Raw genomic sequence first — 13,085 nt, forward strand, 5'->3', positions numbered from 1 at the left:
GACTGGCCTTTCACTACAGCTGAAGGTTACTAAATTCTGCTTAATTCTAGAAGAATGCAAAAATTCAGATAGCTTAGTTAAATAAAATAATTTGAAAGGTTTCTCCTGAGTTGTAAAACCAAATGATTTTATGTATATAAAACAGTGATGTAACTTGAGAAGCAAATGCTGTATATACTAATGCTTCTTTCAATAAATTTATTCAGAAGAGTTTATAAAGCTTAATGAAAGACAAAGACTATGGAAAAGAAGGGTAAAAAATGTTTAAAACTTCTAAATCAGGTCAGAAGAAGTTGTGGAATTACCTTGATTGAGTTGAAGGTTGCCACAGTATGTACCATCAAACGTGCAGACTGTGTGAAAAGGCAGAAATAAAAAATACAGCATTGAAGTCAACTCTAACCAAAAGCAAAACCAGACTGAAAGTCTTTACTAAATTTAAATAGAAACCGCTAAGAAAGAGAATGTAAGTAAATTACAGAAGCAATTATGAATAATTGGTTGTAATAACTAAGGTATTATAGAGCAGAGTAAGAATAGTCAGAATTCACAAGTGAGCACTGTCATGTTAGTGTAAACTGAAGCAAACATCTTAATGAGGACAAAGAAGAGGAACATTAAAGGCAACATTCGGTACATGAATTACAAACCCCCCATATTTTGCTAAGTTTTATAAGACTCTTAGAATTCAATGTACATGTTTATAATTTGCAAAAGATACCTAAAAAGTCACCAGTTCCTGGCAACATGTCTGCATTTTCTGTCAAAATATTGCATACTAACCTGGTTTCCCTACATTCACACAACTTAAAAGATGTACAAGCAGCTTTAAGTCTAACGGGGTGGATGCAAGACATAAAACATGGGAATGAAATGCTAGGGAAAACACATTGTTGGATAATTTAAAAAATATTTAAGATATTTTTGTGCTTTAGCAGGTGACAGCTCTTCCATTGTAATCATCTAATGAATGGAGAAAGGCTTCTTCTAACTATTGTAGTAAATGAGCTGGAGATGACTAATAGAATACAGCATATTTCTTACTAAAGGAGTATTGACATAAATGGTTTTGACTTTGAGGAATAAAAACATTTTTGTTGTAGCAAGCTGAAAGCAAAGAACTCATGCAAAATGAACAAGGGATTATTCAACATCTACTGCCCAGAAACTGGAATCGCCCTTATAGTACAAGCTCAAAACCGAACAGAGGTAAAAACCAGGCTGTTGACAATTTCTATGGCACAGGAGAAGCAAATGGTCTGAAAAAGATGATGTGCCATACTTTTTGTTTTATTTTCTTGTTGTGTGCTACTAAGCAATGACACCTACCTTCCAAGGAGAGGCTGTCTTAGAATCAGTTTCATCCTGTTTGAAAATGTGAAGAAACAGCTTTAAATACGAAGCAGAATCTAAAACTATCAGAATACAGTAAAAAAAACTTGAAAATATCTCTGTGTTCAATCCTTCACAGAGTAAATACATTTTTTCATGCAAGTATTTGTATCAATTTGGGTTATGCTGCTTGCTTAGATCTGTGACGTGGGGCAAGACACTCAGGAAATAAAGGGATCATAGATAAGATAGTCTTTGAATATCCATTCAAAGTCATCAGTGAGTTCCATCATGGAAATTAACTCCAATTATGGCTGAACTTCTCCTTGTACATCCCAAACCTGTTAAAATTGCCACTCCACCCACCTCAGAAATTGACACTTACCCTGGGCATCATCCCGTAGACTTCCTGCAAAGGAGACAGGACAAAGAATTTGTTATTTTCTAACAGAAAATATTTCTCCCAACATGCTTCACCTTAGTTGGCACAGGATAAATTTACAGCACAAGTATGTAGAAAGTTGTCAAAAAAACCCAAACCAAAACAGAAAACCCACAAACCTCCTCCACTCTGAATTGTGGTCTATTTTATTTCTCTTTCTCCCTAGCATTGCTCACCCATTTTCCTGCAAATAAAGGCTAAATTTCAAATTTATATGAAGGAAAGTTAATGCATGGATTATCCATGACTTTTAATATTATTGTAAAGACTTTCCATTCCTAAAAAAACAAAGGAAAAAGCTCTAGATGCTGTTGCTATTTTTTATACAATTATTAAAAAATATAATAAAGGTCTTCTTGGGATGGCCACACTAGAGAACAGCCTGAATCTTGCAATGCCAGGCAAAGACAATAGACCAGAGAAAGGAGGAAAATCTTTTGCTTCTTAAATCAGATTAAGGCAGAAAAAAAGAGCACCTGTTGCTGTACAGCTTGTACTTCATCTGCCATCAGCCCTTCTGACTCCAAGTCCTTGGCAACCTTGTTTATATCCTTCAGGCGTGACTCGTTGGCTTTGAGATCCTACACAGAACAGGGAAATATCCCAGCATTAAAATTCACTCAGGCAAAACACGTGGGACAAGGTGGCTCAGCAGGAGCACCCAGTGTGTGAACAGCAGGAATTCAGTGACCCTGAGCTCCCAGAGAGCCTGTGCCAGGGAATCCCAGCTGCCAGGTTTTTTTTTCCCCATATCTCAGGGAAATAACTCTACAGATGGAAAGCAAATGCATCTTTCCTTTCAATAGGAATAGCTTAACTGAAGGTTATGCTTTACACAAAGTGAAATTCCTCCAAAGCTTGGCAGACTCTACTGCAAAGTGTTGAAAGAGAGTTTCAGCTCTCTGGGAGCTGGCAAGCATGAAGCAACCTGGGGAATGTAATCAAACTGAAGACACTTGAATGTGGGATTCTCTATCCTCACAAAATGAAATAAAAAGTTCATATATACCTTCTATGGACCTTTTATGTCAAATCAAAGCCATGTTTCCTTATCAGCTATGAAGAACTGTCAGGGATACATGACCAGAAAGCCTGAAGGGAAAGGCCAAAATTAACATACACGTCATGCAACATCACAACATACCTTCTGAAAATCATCAAATTTCTTCTGCAGAACCTCCACCTGCTCCAGATCAGCACCCACTTCCTCACTGGTGAGTGCTGCTTCCTTCTCATTGATCCACTGCTGGAGCTCGTTGGCTTCACGGAAAAGCATGAACTTTTTGCAGCTTTTTTCCAACATGCCTTTACGCTTTTCTCCCAGTTCCAGGAGAGAGTGATACCTGAGACAAGCAGGAAAAGAAAGCAGGGAACAGTCAGATGGAACCGAGTCCTATCACAGGCATTTCCCAAGTACTGGGGTCCCCAAAAATGGGGGATCCCTGGCCTTATGCTCTTTTCTGCTACAGGACGAGCTATTCGTGCAGTTGGGAATGAAGACTGTCCATGTCTCTCCTCCACATGGATTGCACACCAAAATGGGAACTCCCACATGCAACACCTCACTGGGCAAATGCAAACCCAAATCACAGCCTAGGTTGGGGTAGGCTCTTAAACCACAGCATCACTGCAGGGCACTAGTGACTCCATAGGCCCTTACTTGTCAAGAGATATTTTCCTAGAGTACATAAAGTTTGCCATCCGATTATGAAAATCCACCAGCCTCCAGCTTTAGGACTTAAACATCTTCACTAGCCATTTTCCAGTGTAAAATCTGCTGAATGTTTAAGAAAGGTGTGTATCTTTCATAGCACACCTATATTCAACTGAAAAATCCACGAAACTCATTTCATGTACACTTTTTATATCTGTGGAATTCTCAAAATCAGTGATATAACTCCTCCTTTACATTAGGACAGAAAGTGAATCTTAAAAATGTTTAAATTTGACTGCACAGGCAAATAAACCTTTTAACACCAGCCAGTTATTTAAAACCACCTTGTAATCAACTAGACACAAAGACAGCTTTCCCAAGCTAATGCTGAAAAAAGCCAAGAGCGGTTTTGCAGCCACTGATACTGAATTACAAATCTTTCTAGTAATGCATAATGCCTGTTTTTTAAAAACCTGCATTCAGAAAAACCACAATCTTAATACTCATTCTTACTTTAAGTCTTCTACAAGATGAGACATTTTAGCTGTATCTAGAAGGGTTTTTTATGTCCTGAATCAGTTTGGACGTTGGTCTACCACAGTGATCAACAGCAATATATTCTCACTATTAAGCATATTTCTTCTGATGTTATTAAATCAAATAATACCAGACACTGCTGAGGTACCTGCAGGGACCTCAAATGGGGATGTTTTAATTTCCCACCCCGAAGCACAAGGGCACATTCTGAGCAGTTACAACCTTCCAGCTTGAGGAGTTCAATCCTGCAGCATTTTCCTAACCAACAGCTCAGAGATTACAAAGTCTCTTGATAAAAATCCTCAGTATCCTGGGCTGTAATGTCTATTTACCAAAGTGTAAATCAGCTCTCCTTCCATAGAAGCAGAGACTTTGTGGCTTCCTGTTTACTGTAGCTGAAGAGCGGGCAGAAAGGAACTAAGAATCTTTCATATTAGGTTTAAATAGAAACTTTCTACCCTGACTTGAAAACACTGATTTGAAGCCTGTCCTAACCGCAGCTGTTTGCCTCAGCAAACAATGTTGGGTATTAAATACTCGTAAAACTCATAGAGGACCTGGGGCAAGACTCAGAAACAGACCTAACCTAAGAGTTGCTTTGCAACACTTGAGAGATTTAGATAAAAGTTTCACTTTCAATTTTCAAGAAATACATTTTTGCATGGCCAGGAACAGCCAAGAAACACTGTGGCTTTGGATTTCCCAGCAACTTCCACCAGTAAGATGCAAACTTGTTATCTTTTCCAGGAGACATGAACACAGGTTTCAAAATTCAGTTAATGTTAAAATTAAGAAATAATCACCCTATATAAATAATAGTTTTTGACTACTCAGCACGAATGTTACTTTATATGATAAACCATGACAACTCCACTCTTCCCAAACTCATTCAGATGAGATGCAATATTTGGTAGATGTATTTTATATATATTTATATAAACAAACTAATATTTCTATCGGCACCTCAGAAAACACAGGACATGCTTTATAAGGAAAACAGTCTAGATAGCCCTAAAGCCTCTTTGGTAAGCAAAACCACTGTGATGGAATAAACATGAACCAATTTAGCAGCAGAGAGGTGCCCAGCAAGATAAGCAGCTGGTTGTGAGGAACAGAGGAAACACAGACCACCACATTCATCTAAACTAATCCTCATTGCAGAAATGGCCTCTTTCAAGTCTCTTTGGAGCAGCGTTCCCAAAGAAAGAAACAAAGGGAGGATGAACAGTGACAGTGTGGAGACAGCATGGTTTAGGAAAGGGCTAATCCTACTCACAGTTCTTCGACCTGTTTCATACGCAGAGATACACTGCCGACCTCCTTAGTAATGAGAGTCCTGCACAGACAGGGAGCACAGCAAATGCATGCGAAAAATTAGTCAGATTAACAAAAATAATGAAAGCAGCAGCTCCATCCGTGGCTGGTCTGTGGTAGGAGATGGGTAAGAGTTCACATTTAAATGGAGAAAATTAGGTGTTGCTCAGAAGCAAACAAAGCAAATCAGACCAGGAGTACAGTTCATGTCAGGAAACCTCAGCAGTACAGTTAAGCTCTCTCTATAAGGTCTCCTCATTTCCTCACTCTTGTGCCATAGGATTGGAAACTAAAAGGTGGTCCCCACTCCCTAGCTCTAAAATAAGGCACCCTGTTCTAGTTACTAAAAGCTATATGCAAACCCATGGAGAGAATGATACCATTAAAATCCTGACCAGTGTGCCACAATTTTCCAGCATTTTTTCTTGGTGCTGGTATAAAGGTTTTTTGTTATGGGTTGGTGGGGTTTTTTGAGTGATTTAATTTTAATTTTTTAATTCTAGAGCTAAGGCTAGTAACTATTTCATGGCACTGCAAAAACTGATGACTCAACACAACTGAGTGTAAGGAAATTCTCACAAAGAACGACAGCATAGCTGTGCAAACAGATAGGAGTATACAAAAAACTTTCAGTTTCAGCTTTCAAGTGGCTTGATAAGATGAGCCAGCACTCACAGCTATCACCCACAGCCCTTGCTTGAATTAATCTCCAGCCACCATGTGCTTCAAGAAGGTCATTACCAAGTGGCCTTGCAGTTTTCTGTTTGCAACGATATGTTGCTCTCTTAAAAAAGATGATAAAAATTGAAAAAAAAAGAAGGGGGGGGGACACATTTTAGCTCCTATAATGGCAACAAATATTGGCACCACATTTCAGAAAAAATAGTGATGAGCTCGCAGCAAAGTAGCCCCAACTCATAAGGAAGGTATCTCCAGAGGCAGCCCTGTATAGGGAGAGCACTGTACTTAATGGAATCAAATTTAAGAAAGCTTTTCAAAACAGATCACACATTAAGAAGTGACGACTACATATGCAAGAGTTGCTTAGTACATATATAACTCACAAACAAGTTTAAGTAGTTAGGTAAAACAACAAAAGGAACACATAAAATAGTCAAGTCAGACAGTAAGTTGAGGTCTAGTGTCATGAGTTTAACAGTTAAAAATGGGAAAAGCAACAAGAAAATCTAGAGTAGGAATAAAACAACTGAATCTGGTGCCTCTGGCAAAGGAGCCCCTTGTTTTGCTCCAATTAATTACTCCCTAGTGTAAGAAGCATTAACCTAAGCTGGTGGCAATCTGTGAGGCAAAGGGCAAGCCAGCTAATGCTGGCAGTGTCATATCTCATCAGTTAGATCTTACTGGTTGTCAATTTGCTCCTGTCGCAGTGCTATGCTGCCCTGCTCCTCCAGGAGGTTCTCTCGGGATGCAGACTGGGCAGGATCCAGTTTTTTCACATAGGCAGCTGGTACAAATCCCTGACGGTCATTGACTTCCACCTTCCACCAGTCCTGGAAGCAAAAAAACCCACAAAACAACCACTATGAAGCCATCATCAAGCATAAAGAATGCTGGGACTGAATGCTGCAAATCAGAGACTTCTATTAACACAAGGAAACCAGTGATGCTGTCAACAGTTTGCTCTTGTTATGGAGAATTTCAAACTGTCTTTTGAAGATGGAAACTTACTCCTCTGTCTCCCCTTGTATTTGGCTAAAAATTCCTCCACATCAGGGAATTAAAGTTCTCAGACACATGGCTCGTCTTGAAAAAGTTGGCAGCTGTAGAGGAGTGATGGAAATGAAGTGTGGAGGTTCAGCTGAAGTGCTGAATGGGGACATGGGCTAAATGTGCCAAAACAAAACAAAACACGTGGCACTGAGGGAGCTAAGCAGGGCAGAAGAGCAGGAGGCCAGAACCCACCTTGTTGGTGCTGTTGAGTAAGGTGAGAATGTCTCCCTTCTTCATTGTCACCTCCCGGGGACTCTTCTCCTGGTAATCATAGAGTGCCAGAACAAGTTCTTTTCCAGTTTCATCATCTGTGGGAGCAACTTGTTGCTGAAAAAAAAAGAGAACAAGAAAAAATGAGCTGTTTCATGTATATTACAATCAATGCTGTTGTACTAGAACAGACTTCGGCCTTAGTTAAGGCTACTGTAAAGTCAGTTTAGGTGATGTCTGGGCTCAAACCCTGAAAACCACCACATTAAATTGCTTTATTTCAAAACAATACAGCTGTCTTATGACTATAGAAACAGACTGCTAAATTTCTTGAGAAAATCAAGCACAGTCTGCAATAACCTCTCAAAACCAATTATTGGCTCATCTGTTATTGAGCTTTGTTTTTACCTTTTGCTGACCCATGAATTTTAGGTACATGATTAGCATCTTTCCTTACCCTGCATGACTGGGCCTGTTCCCTCAATGCCTGGATGCTGCTGCCATAAGCAGAGAGATCAGACATCAAAGCTTCATGTTTCTTCAGAAGAGCCTGAAAGTGGATGATAATAACAACATGCACACCTTGCCTTTTTTTACAAATATGCCTCTGCTTAAAATATATACTTTGACTCCATACAAAGGGAATGTGGGTTTTTCAGAGCTGCCAGCCTTGTGACTCTCATGGGAATAATCACTTCTATTTATTCACAGGCTAGATAGCGGTCCTAACGCTTCTGGTGCTTTGCCTCTACCTTATCTCAGCTACATTCTTTTGTTCTGAAATAACTATTTCCAGAGTGATATAAGTTTAAAATGAGCCTTTAAACTGCACCTCATGTGGATAAAATGTCAGTCAGCACTGCCTGGGACGTGGTGTTTGACTGCAGAATGGTATCAATAAATTAAATGCAGACAAAAAAAATTACTTCCAGACTAATGAATTCCTGAAAACCAGACTCATCCTGAAATGCTCATCCTATGAGGATTTTGCTGATATTATTTTCATTATACTTAAAAAAACAAAACCCTGTAAAAGTGAATACAGAGGTAAACCTTCCTCACAGTTGGTTTAATATACTAAGCAGCAGAATTTCATATGCAACAGCAACTAAGACACAGGAAAATATGTCATCTTTTGACTAAGAGCCAAAATCTTGCTTGATGGAAGAATCTGCCCTCTTTGTTAAGAATCCTGAAATTATCACAGCTCTTTTTACCACTGGACAAATCCTCACTGTACTTATGCAAAATTGATTTAAACAAGAATCTCAAATACCTCAGCAGAATCTTCATCTTTCCCATAGTCTGTACTGCCTACAATGGGCTCCTTTTCCCTCATCCAGGATTCAGCCTCATTAGCGTCAGCAAAGTACTGCTGAGCCTGCAGGGAATCCTCCAGGTCCTGTCGACGCTGAGATGCTTTGGCTTTCAGAGAGTCCCACTTCTGGTTTAGCTCGTTCAGTTTGATTTTCACATCCTCAGCTGCAAAGTGCCCTATGGAACAGAAGCAGGGGGAACTGAAGGACTTCAGCAGACAAAACCAACAGACATTAAAAGATTACTTGTAATTCTTTAAAGTCACAGAAATTAGACCAATTTAAAGACTATTTAGACTAAAATTATAAAAACATAACCCAGCTGCTCCTTTTGCCTCAGACTGGAAAACACTGAACCTGTCAATCAAGCCGTACTAGCATAGCTTAACCATAAGGAATAAAATGAGACACATCATAACATTTCTCAATGATGAAACAGAAAAGGTCATCTCTTTCCAGAGTTCTGGCAGCAGACAAATATTATTTCAGACCTGTAGGATTTTTTAATTTTTTTTTGTATTTTCATGTTAAAAACACACAGTCAGAAATAAAGATGCCTATTTATTTAGAAGCAAGAATTACTGTCTTTGTAGAGAATTCTCTCTCACATCATGGTTATGTACCTCTGATAGAATCCTTTAACAGATTTAATTATAAAGACTAAGGCACAAAATAGGCACAAAATTGTTAAATAAGTGTTCATCAAGAGTAGACAGATTTGTCAAAATTATGACAGGTTCCCATCTAGGAACCTATTTCTATTTTCAAGTGAAAGGATGACCAGAAGTTCATCCTGCTAGCAGGTACCTGCCTATTATCAGGATAAAATCAGGCGATAATTTGTAACTGTGTTAGGCCAGAGGACAAAAGACTGGGCCAGAGTTAAAAAATGTTGAGACATACCTTCTTCCACCATAGCATTTCCCTTCTGTGTGACTGCTTTAATGCGAGGCTCATGGCCTGCAATTTCTGCCTGCAAAGCCTGGTGCTTCTTTAGCAGATTCTGGACACCAATTAAGTCCTTGCCTGAAAGATACAAAATAATTAGTCAGCTAAATCAGAGTCACTAGATGAAACAAAAATTTCAAGGCAGCTGCAGCCAGCACTGCACAAACTTGCACAGGGAGAACTGTAACAATGAAGACAGAGCACTATGGGAACTATGTTGCCAGTGGAATTACAAAAGCAACATAACAGAGACGCAGAGCAATGGCACATAGGTAACTCTGGGCAAGGTTAATTACACCTAACAGCTCTGAATTTTAGGGAACATTCTACAAGGACACAATTTATAACAGAGCAAGTCTGACATGTAGATCCTAGAGATACCTCTGTTGGTTGAAGCTGCAATAGGTTCTTTTTCCCTAATCCAGGTCTCTTCATCCTCAATGTCACGGAAAAGCTGCTGCAAGCGAAGAGAATCTGCGAGTTTCTGCTTGCGAGCTACCATGGGGTCTTTCAGAGCTTCATAACGAGCCACTAAAGCTTCTTGTTTCTTCTTGATGTTGTCAGCATCAAAGTGCCCAGCCTCCTGGAACTGGCGTGCCTGGATGGTAATGCCATCTATCCGATCCTAAAATTGATCCAGCAATAGCATTAGGTCAGAATTTCTGTGAGGTTGCTGCAGTGACTGAGAAGTTAATTTCTATTAAAGTTATAAAGGTATTATCTTAGCAATATAAAAGTTATGTTTCAGTTTGAAATTATTCTTGATAAGCAAACTGTAAAACCCAAAGCTGAAGAAATGATAAAAGACCAGCTAAGGTCTCTGACTGAGCATCTCTGAAAATACCATCTTTTGAGTGAGCAGATCTGAAAAGGCAGGAATAAAAATTATTTCCCTTACCTGATGGGCAGCAACATCTGCCTCTAGCAGCGCGTGCTTCTTCTGAAGATTCTGAACATTAGTAAGATCTTTCCCATAATCATCAGATGCCAAGTGTCCTTCTACTTCATACAGCCAGAGCTCAATGTCCTCCACATTGCGATTAAACTGCTGCTGCTGATTGGCTTCTCGCAGTTTTATACCTGAGACGGGCAAGAGTAGAACAGGACAAGGTAAGTGAAGTGGAAACTGAAGTTAACTCATTTGCTCTCTCCTCCTAGCTAAACTCTCTAGAAATTTGCCCATATTCCTCTGAGCAAGTCATACCTTTGAGCTCAGTGGCCTCCAGAAGTTTCTTCCACAAGCTGATGACTTCATTCATGCGAACTGCCACCTCATCGGACGCGTAGTGCTTGACATCAATCAGCTTCTGGCCAGCTTTCTCCAGGGCATCGATACGACTCTGGTTAGCAGACAGCTCTGCTTCAAAAGCCTGGTGTTTCTGAACTTTACCTTGCAAGTTGGAGGGATCCTACAGATGAAGGAAGAAATAGAGCATTTCAATACAAAATCAGTACCCAAAGGTCTTTGAAGAATTTTTGAAACTGGACTGCATTCATAGACATGCCATGGTGTAACCAGAGGATCTGGTGCCCAAAATATGTCTTAAATCAGAATTCTTAAGCTATTGGATAGGCACGATTACTGCTCAATGGGAAAATGCCTCTTGGGGTCAGGAAGAAATTACACAATTCCCCGTGTTGCCATTAATATCACAGACTATCAGCAACATTTTGGCTGATATTGCTTTGTGTCATTAGACTGACACAATGCTTAAAAGCATTCCACCATTCATCTTTGTGTTTACCTTGTAGGCCTCATCAGTTGCAGTTTTCATCTTTTCATTAACCCAGCTCTTAAGCTCATCAGAATCCCGGAAAAACTGCTGCAGATGGAAAGAATCTGCCAGCTGAGTGCGGCGGTGCATGGCTCTTTCATGAAGGGCATTTCGGCGGCTCAGCAGCTGAAAAAAACAAAGCAAAAGGTTTTTAAATTCTAAAGAACCACCACCGTACCCCTCTTGGGACAACTCCACTGACATATCCTATATTGAAGTCAAACCAAGTAAAATAATAAAGCAGAACAAGATTTAAAGTCTACAGTCCAAATGTATTTTGGGTACTTACAGCATCTCTGCGTGTAGCAACATCGTCCATGGCATAGTGGTTATTCTGAATCAACTTAGTAGCAAACTCATCTAATGCCTAGAGGGAAAACGAGTTTCCATTTATTTGGTGTAATAGAAATTGCTTATGCAAATTTGCTTAGTATATCAATTCCCCAAAATTTATCACAGTAAAACTGGCAGAAAGCCATTAGCACATCTATCCTTAGGCCCCTTCCTCTCTGTATCCTCATCATCTCCGTGTGGAAGAGTGCAGGTTTTTGATAAATATTCATTCACCTGGGTGCTGATATGATAAGGAAGCACCAGGCTGTCCAGCTCTGAGATGGAAATCCCACACCTTTTCCACTGTTTTCCATTTTAGAGACAATACCTATTATTTAAAGCTAATACATCCCACATAACAGAAGATCATTCTGCAAAGCAAACCCCATCCTTTACCACCCTCCCGCAGTGTCTCCTCCCCAGTCAATAAACACCCTTGTTTCACTTCTTGTCCATTTAGTGATGATGTAATGTCAATGTCTTACTGTGATTTTCTCCTCTTGGGCACTTAGGGATTTCTCAAAGTCTTCATGCTTCTTTAGAAGAGCCTCCACACTGTCCAGAGAATCACCAAGGTCTTCATTCAGCAGAAATGCCTGAAGTAAGGACACAAACACATTTTTATGTTTCCATACTCAGCTGCTCTAAGTGAGCTCAAGCACAGCCAGGGATATTTCCTGCCATATGTTATTACTGAAAGGTAAAGATGGCATACTGGCATGGTGTTTGCTTTATGCTTCCAAGAGCCAATAATTCTCTTTAGCTTCTTATTCAACCAGCATTTTACAAGAGTTAACACACACAAAAGCCACATCAAGCCCACACACAGCTCATAGTTCCATCATTAGATGGAAACAGCCATTGCACCATTTAAGGCAGTCAGATGAATTACTCTGCACAGCACCCACTCACTCGTGGGTGTTTATGGCACTGCCAGCAGGCAATACCAATTGCTTAAGCTTACAGAAGACTACCCAGAAATTAAAGTCCACCATATCTGGAGAATTCAAAGATGTGCACTCACTTCTTGTTTGCTCATCCAGTTGTCAACTTGTTCAGTGTCTCTGTAGAAAAGCTGCAGGTCCATGCACTGCTCATACTGCTGTCTGCGGAGTTCCCACAGCTCCAGCAAGGCAGACCTTTCATCTGAGAGGATGGTCAGCTAATCCATTGGGAAGAGGAATATATTATAATTTTACTTAACACTCTAGTTCACTTCCATCTCAATGTAAAATCAAATTGTGACTCTAAAATAAAGTGGTTAGCACTGAACTGAAAATGACCTCCTGTGTAAACAATGAAATCTCCAGTTCTTGATGTGATAATCCTTTTAAATTAAGGGACAGAAGAAAGAGCTAGAATTCCTTTAGGGGCTCTTGCTCGCAACTTACCTTTTCTTTAACTTCATCAGAAGCGTAGTGCCCAGCAGAGAGCAAAGCCTGGCCTGACTCATCAGCAGATTTGAAGCTGTCTTCATGGGCATCAATTTCTCC

General features: G+C 39.8%; 1 protein-coding gene across 8 annotated transcripts in view; it reads right to left on the reverse strand.

The window, feature by feature from the left end:
- The window catches only part of SPTAN1 (spectrin alpha, non-erythrocytic 1), a 45,953-nt gene that overhangs the window by 17,432 nt on the left and 15,436 nt on the right, over nt 1-13,085 (reverse strand). For 5 of the 8 annotated variants that reach the window (XM_058853593.1, XM_058853592.1, XM_058853596.1 and 2 more), the window contains 19 exons: nt 12,984-13,085; nt 12,617-12,754; nt 12,078-12,188; nt 11,549-11,626; nt 11,230-11,385; nt 10,689-10,893; nt 10,383-10,564; nt 9,866-10,109; nt 9,440-9,562; nt 8,497-8,714; nt 7,678-7,770; nt 7,203-7,337; nt 6,642-6,790; nt 5,242-5,301; nt 2,919-3,117; nt 2,251-2,355; nt 1,718-1,741; nt 1,330-1,365; nt 306-353 (listed from right to left, as the gene is read on the reverse strand). In XM_058853593.1, coding sequence (XP_058709576.1) covers nt 306-353; nt 1,330-1,365; nt 1,718-1,741; nt 2,251-2,355; nt 2,919-3,117; nt 5,242-5,301; nt 6,642-6,790; nt 7,203-7,337; nt 7,678-7,770; nt 8,497-8,714; nt 9,440-9,562; nt 9,866-10,109; nt 10,383-10,564; nt 10,689-10,893; nt 11,230-11,385; nt 11,549-11,626; nt 12,078-12,188; nt 12,617-12,754; nt 12,984-13,085 — 2,406 coding nt within the window. The remainder of the gene's footprint in view (nt 1-305; nt 354-1,329; nt 1,366-1,717; nt 1,742-2,250; nt 2,356-2,918; nt 3,118-5,241; nt 5,302-6,641; nt 6,791-7,202; nt 7,338-7,677; nt 7,771-8,496; nt 8,715-9,439; nt 9,563-9,865; nt 10,110-10,382; nt 10,565-10,688; nt 10,894-11,229; nt 11,386-11,548; nt 11,627-12,077; nt 12,189-12,616; nt 12,755-12,983) is intronic. The other 3 variants (XM_058853594.1, XM_058853597.1, XM_058853599.1) reach the window with 1 other exon arrangement.

Source organism: Poecile atricapillus, chromosome 20, assembly GCF_030490865.1.
Source record: "Poecile atricapillus isolate bPoeAtr1 chromosome 20, bPoeAtr1.hap1, whole genome shotgun sequence".
Classification (NCBI taxonomy): Eukaryota; Metazoa; Chordata; class Aves; order Passeriformes; family Paridae; genus Poecile; species Poecile atricapillus.